The sequence below is a fragment of the Aquila chrysaetos genome, chromosome 8 (assembly GCF_900496995.4).
Source record: "Aquila chrysaetos chrysaetos chromosome 8, bAquChr1.4, whole genome shotgun sequence".
NCBI lineage: Eukaryota > Metazoa > Chordata > Aves > Accipitriformes > Accipitridae > Aquila > Aquila chrysaetos.
The window spans coordinates 34,186,007-34,200,322 of NC_044011.1; the positions used below are offsets into that span (position 1 = coordinate 34,186,007).

Below are 14,316 nucleotides of genomic sequence, written 5' to 3' on the forward strand. Positions count from 1 at the left end.
CGGAGCACAGAAAGTGCAGCTATTGCAACAGATGTTTAGCTGAGGGAGCGGGATTTAACATCATCTTGCACCTGGGCATTGCTGTAGGTGACAGAAAATAAGCTAATTAACTTTTTTCCTTATTTTATTTTTTAATTAGCACAGACTTGTAGAAGATGTCTTCTGGGAAGTTGTAATTTGCACTTATTGCTGATACTGGGGTTTAGTAGCCAAAAAAAGTCCCTTGTTTCTTTCCTTCCATCTGATGCTACATCCCTAAACCCGCAAGTCCTATCCCTGTTTGCATAACAGCAGACAATCTTCACACCTTCCAACCTTACTGCATAAATTCAAATGTTAATTTAGAACAACATGTTTTTATGTTTTATGACTGTGCATGTTGCCAGGAAGGCCCTTTGCAATTGAGCTTGTGAATCCTCGTAGAATACATTTTACTGCTGAGGAAATGAAGGGACTTCAGCAGGTAAATCATTTGCACCTCATGGAACTCATAAAGCATGTGTTTCTTCTCTAACTGAGCAGTTTTACTAACTGATTCTTTTTTAAATATCACAGACAATTAATAACTCCTCAGACAAAATACAGGTTCGAGATTTACAGCTTGTCACCAGGTCAGTATTTATCATCGCTGGCAAGGGATTTCAAAGTGATGCTTTGGGAGTTTTGCAAGCATTCTTGCTCACAGCATTACATAATTATGCTTTTGTTATGTGAGTAATTAATTTCTTTTGTTTAGAGAGGCAATTGGTCGTATGAAGGAAGGTGAAGAGGAAAAGACAAAGACCTATAGTGCCTTAATATGGACAGATAAAGCAATACAGAAAGAAGATATTGCATTTCTAGATGATATCAAGGTATCTGTAGCTCTTTTTGCTAATTTGTATAGTACCTGTCCTAGTGCTGTAGGGGAGAGTTTATATACATGCAGCCATGGACATATCTCTTTCTCTGTGGTTGTTTTTTTTTTTGATCAGGGTTCCTCTTGCTATAGGGACTTTCATACCTCCCTTCCCCCTTTTCACCCTTCCTTACTTCCTCATTGTCATGCTATTGTCATAGCTGGCTGTTAGCCAAGACAACAAATTCTTGGTTGTAATGTCAACCTTCCAGTAGACAAAATAATAAAAAGTAGTGAATGGGAGAGGAGGAAATCTGGCACCCGCACTCCTTTATTGACTTTAGCTAGTGTTTTGTGCAAGTGAAAGGAGTGGAGAAGGTCTTCTGTTCTGCAAGCTCTAAAGCCATTCTTCCACAGCTGCAGCAATTAGGATTTTGGAATGTCTGTGGAAAATAATGCAAAGGGCCTTACGAAGTGCTCAAGGTAAGAAGCACGCTGTGTTAATGAGAACTTTCTCCAAATGTTGGTCAAGGAGATACTGCTGATGGAGAAGTGTGTTCAGTTTTTGTTGTGTTGTACTATTTCCTATGGGCCTCGGCCGTGAAACCATTCTCAGAGCGAGTGCTTGAGCCATTACAGTTCAGGGAGACAACTGTTGTGAAGCTTTTTTTTAGCATGCCCACTCCCTGAAAAGTTGCCTTCCAAACTGCTGCATCTCATTTGGGAAAGGGGGTGGGGAATGAACTTTTAAAAAGACTGTTTCGAGATCTAATCTCATTTTGGGTTTTTGTCCCTCACTTTTATTTCTAGGGGGTTGGCTGTAGTTTAGACAAAGCATTTTGTGGGTCGGATTTTTTTTTTTCTTGTTTTTGATTGCCCTGAGGCTTTTAGTGAGACTCTCAATCCTGGAGTCATTCCAGCAAAGGACTATGGAGAATTCAAGGTTATTCCTCTGTATTTGTGATTCCATTAGTTTGGCCTCATATGAGGCCTTGTCATTTAGCCTTTGAGTTGGCTGTCCTTTTTTCCTTTGATAAACATGGAAAAAATTAGTCTTGCCTCAAGAAGATTACTCAACTACCATAATACAATATAAAAAAGATGTGATTGGTTAACAATACATATGACTCTTAAAATATGTGCAGTATGTTGCACATTTCCTTCCTCATTTATTTTGTTACCTCTTGTAACAGGAATTAAAACTTGACCAGAAGACACCTCTCCGGGTTCTTCACAGAAGGCCTCTAGCTGTAAGATGTCGGATTATTCACACCATGAAATCTGAGTACATAGACGAGCATCATTTTCGCCTGCATCTGAAGACCCAAGCAGGAACGTATCCTTAGATGCCATTACACAATGCATTTATGAAACAGCTTGCTGATTAGAGTAATTCGGGTAATGGGAAGTTCCCTGCTTTTATTGCTGGTGTGTTTCTAAATCCCTGCTCTTCAGCAGTCATATGTTGCTGCATAATGTTTGCTTTTATGTCAGAATTTTACATTCAGGCTTTCATTCAAAAATGCTACGTGTATGTGTGTGTGTGTATTTTTGTGATGACCACTCTGATAGTTTTAAAGTATGTGATAGCTATAAAAATGTAATGGTTAAGGATACACTTAAGCCTTTTCTAATTTAACCGAAAACTTTTCACCTTGGAAAAGAAGCTTTTCCACGATATTTAATGTGCTGCAATGCATACTGTAGATTGCTGCTACTTACAAGTTAACAGTTTTGTCATAAAGTTACCACTCACTTTGGAATAAAACAGGAAATACAGGTCAACGGTGCATTTTTTGGCATTGGAGTCAGAAGCCAAAAATTAAGAAGTCTTTTAAAGATGGGTATACACTTAACAGGATGTTCACTGCAAATTGGCTTAAGAGTAGAAAAAGACACTATTTTTGCTTTGAGATTTTTCACCATACTCTTTTCTTTTCCTTTTGATGTCTTTGCAGTAAAATGCACATTTCCTTAGCCAGTATTTCTAGCTACATTAAAGAATTTGTGCATGGAGACTTTGGAAGAACAAAGCCCAATATTGGCTCTCTACTGAACAGAACTGCTGACATTCTGGAGTTGGATGTAGAAGTAAGGTGTTTGCTATTTATCTTTCCTGGAAATTAGTAATGTAGTTGCATTTGTGAGATCCTTTCAGTGGAATTGCTCTAACTGAATCAACATTCCTTAACACAGTTAATAGAAAAATTGATGTTAATGCAAAAATAGTGGTTTGTACCATGCTGGCACATGTGACAGGCTTCCTCTGCTGAATTCATGTTGGGGAGGGATGGGAGGACATGCCATGAATTGATGACACTTATTATTAGCACCCAGTGGAACAGAGCTTAGCAATGTTACATGTACCACATCACTTCTTTTCAAAACTGGGTTGGATGAAAAATTGGAGAGATTTGACTTCCTCTTTCAATGCTGGTTCAAACATAGCAAGAAATTGTATCTGTTCACTTGCTGGAGTCAGATGAAAAAACAAAATTTGTTTTGGTTAAAAGAATGTATGTAGAGATACGGATTTAATATTTAACCTAGTGGTTTGGCAAGGTTTATTTAAAACATGGGTTTTCATTTCAAGTAGCCAATGATTAGCATGCTTGTTCTCATGTATTTCTGGAAAGCTGCCCGCATGTTACATTTTGCAGAACAGCCTCACAGTTTCTTGCGTTATCTTTTGTAGGATAATACAGAAAGACAGCTGCAGAGGGTACTTCAGTTACTTCTGAAAACAGGAACACTTGACTTGGGGCTCAGGCTGATAAGCATCACTCTTACGGATAGGTGTCACTACAGTTATTGGACATAACTATGAAAGATGCCATGGGACTTGAAAATGATTAGTCATCTTGCTAATAATGCATTTAAGCGCAGCCTAAGAGCCTAATCCTTTGACAAAGTTGTAGATTAGGCAAGGAGTAGGTATGATTAATGTAGGCAGTCTTGAAGCCAAGGCGTTTAATGTGCTGTGAGGTGATCCCTGTGTTGTGATTGCAAATGGTGATACTACAGTAGCGTAGGGTGTGCTGCTTTTGGAAGAGGGTGAGCAACAAGTTTACGCCCAAAGGGAATCGGAGATGGCCTCAGGGAGGCCGGGGAAGAAAGACGTAATCCAAGTTGTAGTAATTACGACATTTGCTTCTGATAAAGTGCCAGGCATGTTCTGTCCCTTTTGACTAACAGTCAGGATTACTGTTAATGATGTTGCCTAGATAATTCGTGTGCATAATGCTTGACAGCTTATTCTTTTAGTCTAGTTTTCCTTAGGAGGCAGATTTGGGGACAGGTGATGGTTTTCTACTCGATCCTTGCCTGCACTGCCCAATACCTGAATATTTCTGTGGCATCAATCAACAGGTTATTTGTTGTCACATCATAACAGCCCATCTGTAGGATGGGTAGAAGATGGAGATGGTTCACGTTTCTAATTAACAGTTCTGGACTCTGTAAATACAACCCAACATCAAATGATGCTGGGAAGTAGTAGTACAAGGAGTTGTGATTCTGCTTTACGAAGCCCAGCTCCCAGAAAGCTCTCTCCAGATACACACGGAGCCACTAGAACAAGGTGGCTGTTTCATGGCACTGTCCCCTGCTTGTCTTGTCCTCGTCTCTTATTTTAGTGTCCTTTATTTACTGTTTCTTTTCACTATTAGCCTATAGCTGACAAGCAGAGAGTTCTGATACCAAGTCTCTTTATATATGTAAAATACCCAGTCTGCTGATTTTGCCTCCCCGCCCCTGCCCCGCTCTTCTGGTCTCTTCTAGTCTGTTGATGTTGACTGGCCTCCAACCCTGGATAATTAACTTTTCAAGCTGGGATGAGGAAGAAGCAGCAACTCTGTCAGCAGCTGGTCACTGAACGCTGTACAGTATTACAGCTTGGTTGCAAACTATTTCTGTTGAACATTTGGATCATGTTGATCTGCCAAAGGATGCTGTTACTTTGAATCAACTTTAAACACTCTGGAACAGGTAGTGTTCATTCAATCTCCAGCCTTATTTTAATTTCATCTGTGCATGAAAAGATTTTGGTAAGCTAGTATATTGATAAAAAGTCTTTTTAAAAAAACAATTAAGAAAAGGATAAATGGTGTAACATGTGCAAATGGTGTACTGAGCAAGTACATCAAATATGCCTTCTGCAGTAGTTTAAAATGTTTTAATTAAAAATAACCCTCCCTCAAGCCAGGTTTTTTTTAACTCTCTTTATATTGAATGCTGCAGCTTTCATGTCTGGATGCAGGTAGCACTGAGTTACCTGAAACCCAGTCCTAACTTTTTTTCTGAGCATTATTCATGCAGGAGTATTTCCCCAAAGTCAGGGAGACTCTGAAACCAGTAGGATAGTGCCTGGAACGAGGCAGCACTCCACTCTCTGCTGACTGCTTTTCGGTCAGTGTCAGTTTTAGAGATGGGCAAATTTGTCTCCCAGACAAAGTACTTCTCAAAGGGAAAAACAGCTTTCAGAGGAAAACTTTGCACTAAAAACCAAGTTTTTCTCATTTAAAAACATCAGCGATGCTTCCTAGAAACAACAGTTGAGGTACTTGAGGCCTCAACAGCTCTCTGGCCTGGTTACAGTCCTCTTCAGGCACAGGACTTCCCCAGTTGAGTCACCATATATAAAAAGATTGGGAACTCCTGGCAGTGGTGCATGATGGAACTCCAAAGAAAAATAGGAATACCAAGAACCTCAAAGTGCAGGCAAATATAAAAACGTACCGAAGAATCTTGGTATAGAGAGACCAAGACAGAGATAAAGAGCTTTGGTTTAGTAGCATAATACATTTTTTTCTAGTGCCTAGCCTTGGATGGATGCCTGGAAGAGTTGAACATTGCCTAGAAATTTGCCTGGAATAGGGAAGACTAGAGTTTTTCTCTGTGCTTGTGTGATTTTTACGTTTCATACAAAGCACCACCTACATCTTCAGGAAAAGCCACTTCTATGCCTGTATCATGTTAATCCATTAGGAAGATGCTTGTGCTTACCTGAAGTACAGAAGAGTGTTAAACTATCAACAAGAAATTACGGTTTGGAATTGAAGGGCTCCTCATTAATTAACATTTGAGAAATAAAGAGGGTAATATTTGCCAAGACAAACCACTGTTTGGGGACAGGCAGGATTACTGGGATGTCTTACCTTCAATTCAGTGGTGCCAGGACCTCATAATAGGACTGCTATATGATAACTTCAGCTGAAGGTTCGAAAAGGCATTAATAAATACATTTTCAAGGAGGTCCTAGAAACTGATGTTGAAAAATTAGTCTAAATATTATACGCTCTGCCTGTGCTGGGCTGTCAAAACTTGTGTCTCATCGTTTGTTTTCCTAATCCACTGTGGCATAAGTATGGTAGTAGTTCAGAAGCTCCTGTTTTTCTAACACAAAAATAATAGGAACATGAGTCAGACAGCACTATTTTTTTGTTTTTCATCTTAAAGCTGTTATGAGCAACAGATTCCAGTAGTTGTCTCAGATAGATAATAAGCTGTACCCAGAAAGGAAGTATTGTGAATGATGGAAAACTTAAGAAACTGAATTCAGAAAACAAACAAAAGAGAATATCAGTCTCATATCTATGTGATTTCTTGAAACTCAAAGTGACCTAAAATATGATTTAGAAATTCCATAAACTACAGGGGAAAAAAATGTAAACAAGACTGCACTATGGCCACAACAGACATGAGAAGAGCTGTTCCAAGGGGGAAAGAGAGCTCACAAGGCAGAAGCCGAGAGGGCTCCTGCTCCTGCTGTAGTGCAAGGACATTCGAGGCACTGCCATCCGCAGCTCTTTCTGCACTGTGCTGTACGTTATCACGGTGACAGTGGAGAACATGTTAAGAATCGAAGTGTAGATAAACAAGGCTATAAAGATTACACTAAATGTGTGGAGTCTAATCTCTTCTCCATGCAATGTAGAGAGAGGTCTGCCAAAAATTCCCAAACAGCTTATTTTTATGATAAATGTGAAGTACCCAAATGAGGGGAAAAAAAAGCTGATGATGCAAGTATCTCTACAGCTCTTTAGATAGTTATTGTTCAGTGATCATGTGAAAATATGAAAATGAGAGATGTAATCTGTTTTTTTGAACTTTGTTTAAAGTCTGCAATTTCTAATACAAAGTAAACACTTTGAACTATCACAATCTGTAATGAATATTGCAGCAATAATATTAACGTTGCACTTTGGCCTTCATCTTATTTTTACAAGTAAAATACCTACTTGTGAGTACTCAGATAGGATGTTTTGTGAGAATTAAGATTTAATCTTGTTCATTAGGCATGTGTGAAAGAGGGAGGCATTTCTAGCACATTACGTGAAAAATACTAAAAAATGAGGCCCGGTATTCTTAGCACCATCCTTCTCTGCACTGGAAGGACTCAAAATAAAGCCGTTGTGTTTCTCCAAACAATTGGTCACCTATAATTCTCCCCCCCGCCGCTACATTTTTTGCATCAGCTTAGCTGACCCTGGAGAAAGCTGTACCAGTAGCACGGCTCTAGCTGAGCATGAAAGCATCTGTCCCCTCTGCCTAACAGGTCAATTGCTCTGCCACAAAAAATTGCTGCGTGCAGATGAACCCTTACTGCACACATTGCGTTAGGTTTTGTAGAAGCCAACAGTAACTGTGAACAGAAAATACTCTAAAAAGCCCCGAGATAAGTGACCCATAACCTACCTTCTCCCATTTCTCTGGCTTTCCTGCGGTGAGGAATGTCATGAATCTGAGAGAGTTGCAGAAGCTGAGTACTTAGTATAACCAGTTTTTTAATTACCAAACCAACTTGTTTACAAAGGAAAACAGAACTTTGAAAATATTTAATTATACAGTAAAAACAAATTGTACTATAAAGAGCTTTCTATGAAGTGAGTAAAATGTTTACATTTAATATACTTAAAATTGAGAACTTCAAAAAAAAAAAGAAAATAAACAACACATTTCAAGCTTTCTTTGTATTTCTTTGGTCTTTCTATTACTTAAGACTGCAGAGGAGCTATGTAAAAGTGAGGAAAAACTGCTTTAAAATGTGGTGAGTCAATTCCTTGCATTGTATACCTGGAGCCAGGGGAAGCAGTTTTCCAAACTTCATACATTCTACACATTGTCTAAGGAGCGTATTCTGTCAAACCTGTGTAATTGGTGTAATGCATTACAGCAGCAGCACCTTATTGCTTTGAATGCAATGAATTACTGCAGTTAAGGAGTCATTCCTTTCCTATAAACCATGGTGGCTTTTTGGAGTTCCTTTTTGCTTCGTGTACAACTATACGTCTGAAGTGGCTTTTTTGATTTGGGGTTGTGTTTTTTGTTTTTTATGTATCAGTGTGCTTTTTTTATTGCTTCTTTCCATGGTGCAGTTTTATGTTACCGAACAGTAACAATTAGAATCCTAAGCCTTATCTGCCATACAAAACAGCTGTATAACTTAAGAAATACTCATATATTTCTTGCTGTGTTGCTTCTTAAAAAATAATAATAATAATAAAATAGCAAAGCCCTATAATGCAGAGTAGAGTGACTTACCTAGCCAGTTACATCCATGCGAGTTGTCACTGAACATCTCGCAACTCAGGCTAAGAATGAAGACTGGGAATCAAGTGAAAGGGAGGAAGTTCTGGTTTCTGATACAGAGTATAGAGGAGTGTTTTTAATTAGTACTGACTGAAATGGCCTTAAGTTGTTAATAGAGTGCATCTAGATGAGGCTGCACTAAGACTGCCTCTGGTTTTGCCCAGAGCTTTCTTGTGAGGGGGTGGTGGGGAGGCAGGATCTGAGCCGCCTTTTAAGCAGTCACTTGCATAGCAGGAAACTGCCAGGATACCTGAGGAAAGAATAGGTAGGTGCTTCAGCTCAACATATTTCTGCAGTTCAAAATAACATACACATCACAGCTACACACACACACACACACACACAAAAACTTCCAGAGAAATAACAGCGTGCTCCATTCCTAAAGCAACAGGGGTTTGTCATTTAAAATAGTGCACTTTGGATGAAGTGCAGAGAAGTCCTTACTTTCTGTTCATTCTTTTGTGCAGTGATTCATTTACAACAGAGCTGGACTATTTAAAAACTCAAACCTTCCGGTCTTTTAAAATATATCTAACAATGACATAGTCATTAAAAAAGTTTTAGAGTAAATTTGCCTTCAAAGCAAATGGAGTGTGGTGAAAATGTGAAAAATCAATGCATGATCTGTTTTAGGATAAGAGTTATTTTATGCGAAAGAGGGTAAGAAACCTAAACCTTTCAAGTAAGTTGAGTAAAACTTTACCATTGTTAGGTGAGTCTGAACTAGAGTGCCCACGTGCAGGTTTTTTTCCTAATTTCTGTCCTATCAAAATTTAAATTTAATTTCCATTGCAAAACCGGTTATTTTTCAAACGATTTTAACCCTGTGAAGTATTTGACATTTTAACTCTTCTGAAGATGCCAGCTTTTACAGTCCCCAAAGGTAAGAAAGATTTAAGTGTTAACAGTTCCCTTTTCCAACAGCATAAAAATATGCATACAAGGTACTTTTAAGGTACAGAACCCCAAACCCTACTCCCACCTCTCTTCTTTATGGGCACCAGTCTTTGGGCTGTAATAGATAACCTCAAGTTATATCATGAAACCTGCATAGTAACATTCTGAAAGAGAAAGCAGGGATTCCAGAAGGGTAAGTTACTCCTCTTCACACAGCTAGCCATCTGAAAAGGTCTACGTACCTGCTTCCAGCCCGACACTGCTGGCTCAATGGTTATAGCTTTGTAATATGTTATCAAATTGGAAAGACTGATAAAGCTCATCAGTGTGGACACCGTCGGTGTCATAGTACTGGTTATCTGCAATGCTATTCTGATGGTTTGGGATCGGGTTGGTGGATAGTCGTGATTCACTTAAAACTTCTTGGTCTATAAAACTGTAAACTGCTGGATCAGCTAAGTTAGACTGCGAATTAAAAGGCGTGCTGCCCGGGGCTGCTACAGGCGGGCAAGCTGGAGGCACCTGATGGAGCTGCTGCCTGTGATTGCTTGCATTTAACACTGGGTTATACTTTTCAAAGTTTATACTAGTGCAGTTCATGTCGTCGGTCTCCATGTTGACGATGCTGGCTGCGGAGACGCTGGCGGGGTGAGCCTGGTGCACGACGCTGTTACTAGAAACACTCTGCATGTCTGCAGTTGACACCGCCACTGCTCCCATCCCATTTGTGCTGCTGAAATTCCGGTAGAAGCCTGAATCCTTCTCATCAGGCCAGTTCAGGGAGCTGTCGTGGAAAGCTGGGAGAGAGCTGCTGCCCTGAGCAGCAGGCTGAGGCACATCTGCCGCAAAGCTGTTCTGTGGGTGCGCGTTGAGCAGGCTGCCGGCTGAAGAGGGGGTGCCGTACAGCTGCTGCCAGCACGAGGAGAGCGTGTCTTGCTTCCCTGGCCCCACCTGCGCAGGCGGATGGGGAATCTGGTTGCAGACAGGGTAGATCTGACTAGTGTTGGCCAGGGTTCCTAGCCCCGGCATCATCATTGCAGACGAAAACATGTTTGGTTCTATGGAAAGGAAAGACGTGACTGCATTGTAATGCCATTTTTTGTATTTTTTAAAATCACAAACGGTAAAAAGCAAAGCAAAACCAGTGCGATCTTAGTGAGATTATATGTGCATTTGCACTTTCACACTTGCTTAACTGCTCTCTCCAGGGTGGACCCCAGATTTCTGGAGAGCAGCAAGACAGCTATCCACCTCACCCCTCTATGGCAAATGCTGACGGTGACAGCTACATTTAAGTAAAGAACTGATGGTTTTAGTTTGTATAGTCAAAAGTACCAGTATCTTACAGGAGGAAACCTTCAAGAGAATATTAGAATTTCAGGGAAAGAGGAGGGAAGAGGGAAGGCCAGCAACTGAGTGGATGTTTGAAGGGCTGCATATCTGAACACAGAGAAGATCGGTAGTTACCTAACTTAAGGCTGAAAGCTAGCAATGCTTCAAGGTGAAGAAGGTGTAGCCCCCTCCTGTGCAAAGGGGAAGTTGCAGCAGGGCTGAGGCTTTGAGAAGAATCTGGAGGAGGGAAAGTAAGGGACAGGTACTACTGCTGCCTTGGGAACTTCAGTGTCCCCCTGAAAAAACTCCAGCCCTTCCCCACAGCAGTTGGGACACCGTTTCAAACCACTGTTGGACTGCAAGCAAAAACCTACCTTTCTTGATGAGCTTCCCTTCAGGAGTGACAGCGGGGAACGGAGCTACTTTGGGCCTCTCTGTCGCATTTGACCCTGCGATGGAAGAAAGCATGAGCCTACACTGCATGTTTGCTTTTATATAAAATAGCTCCATCTAAATGTAAGTTCACTCCAACAAGAAAAAGACAAATATCTTCCTTACCACAGTCCTGTATGAGCTTTTGCCAAGCCAACGTTGACCTTTGCCTTTTTGCTTTGTTGCCATATGGATCTACAGAGAAAGGAGTGGAAGGGAAAAGTGTTACGTTTCTCTTTGATATAATTAGTAAAGGAACTTTCTTAAAGTTACAGTAGTGGCACCTAATTGTAGTCAGATATATTTAAAGAAAAATACTTAAGACATGATTGCACTAACAAACCAAGACAGTTATTAACCATGATTCTTGATATTTTCATTGAAAGAGGGAACAAACTGACCATTGTTACTTTTAAAAACCAAAGATCTACTTTGTAGAAGTAGTGTTTTAGAATTTTTACTAATTAAGCTACTGTTTATTATTAACACGAGTTCTGCACTGATAGTGGCTTTTCAGAAACTCGGGTAATTGGAACCATACCCTTTTCATCTGGTAGGTATCTGAAATCCATAGGTTCACTGACTTCCTGGTCTGAAGGTCTTCGCAGCTGCATCTTCACCGTGACAGGCTCGGTGATGTCTTTGAGAAATGGTGGAGTTCTGAACACAATTGCAACTTGACGGTGAACGTCAGCTTGTGAGAAGGAACCTTTGGCCTCCCAGTTGTCCAAGACAAATCTGACTTCTATATCATCTAATCCATTAGAAACAAGATGCTTGTTAAGCTGAAGAAGAAAACTGAAAACTTGCAGCAGAAGGAAGGAGAAGAGGAACAAAGAAAGGAGTCTGACTCAGAATTCAGATGAAAAGTAAATGGCTCAACTTTAAAGGCACTGAGTATCTTTCAGAGGTGCTGAGAACCATTGAACCTGAAAGCTGTTCTGCCCAGCTATAAAACCAGACCACTTACACGGCAGTGTGGTGAAGGGCTTCAGTTCCCCAGCTAGAAAGTGGTAGTGTCAGCCATTTGGAACAAAGGCAGGGGAAGAAAAAAAAACCAAACCAAACCTAGTCAAGATTACCTTTCTGAACTTTGTCACACAGTAGAAATATTTCATCTCCTCCTTTTACACTTCCACAGTTCTTGTTCACACGACAAATTCTTAATTCTGCTGTGTTGGGAGCTCCTGGAAACAAACAGGCAAATTTGATGATAAAGAATTACTGTAACTTTGTCGCTATTGAAGGTGAGGTGCTGGGAGTTAAGGCATGTGAAGGGAAGGCAACAGCTGGAGGAGTGTGACACCCCAAAATCCACACAAAACAAGTTGTTCCATGCAGGAAATTCAGAAGCAGGGCTTGATGTTCCATGATCCTGCAGCTCTCGGCTGCTCATGTCCAGTGCAGCTGTGCCACTCACTCCCTAACTATTCTAGAGCAGTCTCAAAATACTTCCCCGAATGACGTGATTGTGTTCAGCCCTGCTGCCCTTCAAGCTGTAGAATTCAAAGCAGTTCTCTGAGTGACTGATTACCTGTTACAGTCATGCTTCTCTGGAAAAAGCTGGGCTAGCAAGTTAAGAAAATTCCCCTCTCTGAGTATCTGGTTGTAGTTTTATTCAGAGACATACTTGGCCATCAAGCCTCTCCTCTGGTACCCTCTCTAGGTGTTTGAGAGCAGGTCTAGGAGCCTAACTTTTATAGCAAGTTTCATCCAAAACCACTCAAATTTCAACTCCAGACTCTGGCTGTACATGGACAAGTGCTCATGACAGTTGTGGACGGAGAGCTGCCCCATGCAGAGTCTCTGGTAGCGTTGTATGTCACAGTAAATTAACCACCACCCAACTTTGCACGCCACATCCAAACAGCCTGATGGCGAAGGGGGACTCATGCGGGATGGAGACAAGCAGTGCCTGACGGTGTCTGGCCCCGTTCAGTAGCAGCAGCTTTCCAGCAGGGTAAATATGGACAGGAGACTACTGCAAGAAAGAACAGCCTCCTTGGAGCTTCCTGGGCTATGTTACAATTTCTTTAAAAGGGCACTAATGTTACAATATAGTAATTCAGAGGTAACAAAGAACTAACAAAAAAAAAGCCAGAATGGAAGAACTCTCTCTAGAATTTCAAGTTCACCCCCTGTGCCTATATGCTGTGTTGATACTTTTAAGTGAGCCCATACCAATTTTATGACCCTGTCTTCACTTAACATACAAAGTAACTGATGATCATTTCTCTGCTACTGGCTGTGACCATATTCATAGTTTACTGCCCTTTCTTCCACCCCTCCAGTCAACAGAACAAAACTAGGCCATGCCATGATGTTTTCGTCTTGTTACGTCAAGACATAAGACGCCAAGACGTCAACTCCAAACGTATTCACCTGGGAGGATCTGGCTGCTGCTGCTTTGCGACCCAGAAACCAATCCTCCTACCACCACAGCAACATGAGGCACCACCACAGGCTCCCTGTTCCAGGCACAGCAATGAAATACAAAGTCGAAGCTCATGGCGTCGCCCTCAAAAAAAAAAAAAATCTACTTCGAACTCTCAGTTTGAGTCAATTCCTGCCTGATCTTTCATGGTACTCTACAGGTATGCTGTAGCACAACACAGACTACACTTAAAACAAAGCTCCTGGTAACCTCAGACCAGATCCCAATTACGTAGTTACTATCTGCAGCTATTACTATTATTATTAGGAGAAGTGGGTGCTACAGCCTCATTTACTACATGACACATGCCACTTCATTTGCTGAATGAATCAGAAACTGTGAAGGGAGGGGAAACAAAACAAACCCAGAAATGGCAGAGGATCATATGATTGACAGCGTCATTGTGCGTTTTTCACAGTAAGGATAAATTGAGAATTGCAAGGAGAAGCCTAATTTTACCTTTGTTTCACTTCTGTATGCTTGAATACCACTTGATGTCCTTTTAACAGGTTTTTGGGAAGGTCTCCTAGACTGGAATTTGTCTTTTATTTTAAGGGGAGTTTAGACAGGAGGATAAAGGAAAGAAACACAAATGCATGCAGATGTGGATGCACCACTCTCTGCTGTCAGCCCCAGTGCCGGGCAGGAACACCGAGTTCAGCACCGGCCTCAGAGAGATATTCTGTGGCCTCTGTCACGCCATGCCACTTCCCATCTCTCTTCCCCTGTGCACGCCCTCGCCTCCCCATCGCCGTGACTCCTGCCCAATTCCTGTTCCTCGCTCCCCAAAAGC

General features: G+C 41.1%; 2 protein-coding genes across 5 annotated transcripts in view; one reads left to right on the forward strand and one right to left on the reverse strand.

Moving 5' to 3' along the window:
• Positions 1-4,907, forward strand: part of PUS10 (pseudouridine synthase 10) — a 33,156-nt gene extending 28,249 nt beyond the window's left edge. For 3 of the 4 annotated variants that reach the window (XM_041125577.1, XM_041125579.1, XM_041125578.1), the window contains 6 exons: positions 387-463; positions 556-611; positions 737-854; positions 2,032-2,174; positions 2,830-2,929; positions 3,534-4,600. In XM_041125577.1, the coding sequence (XP_040981511.1) occupies positions 387-463; positions 556-611; positions 737-854; positions 2,032-2,174; positions 2,830-2,929; positions 3,534-3,659 (620 nt within the window). In that variant the 3' untranslated portion in view covers positions 3,660-4,600. The other variant, XM_030023331.2, reaches the window with a different exon arrangement.
• Positions 4,908-8,380: 3,473 nt separating this feature from the next.
• Positions 8,381-14,316, reverse strand: part of REL (REL proto-oncogene, NF-kB subunit) — a 33,283-nt gene continuing 27,347 nt past the window's right edge. The window contains exons 6-10 of the mRNA XM_030023330.2: positions 12,172-12,276; positions 11,631-11,843; positions 11,216-11,284; positions 11,032-11,106; positions 8,381-10,383 (exon numbers count right to left, since the gene is read on the reverse strand). Of these exons, the coding sequence (XP_029879190.1) occupies positions 9,593-10,383; positions 11,032-11,106; positions 11,216-11,284; positions 11,631-11,843; positions 12,172-12,276 (1,253 nt within the window). The 3' untranslated portion in view covers positions 8,381-9,592. The remainder of the gene's footprint in view (positions 10,384-11,031; positions 11,107-11,215; positions 11,285-11,630; positions 11,844-12,171; positions 12,277-14,316) is intronic.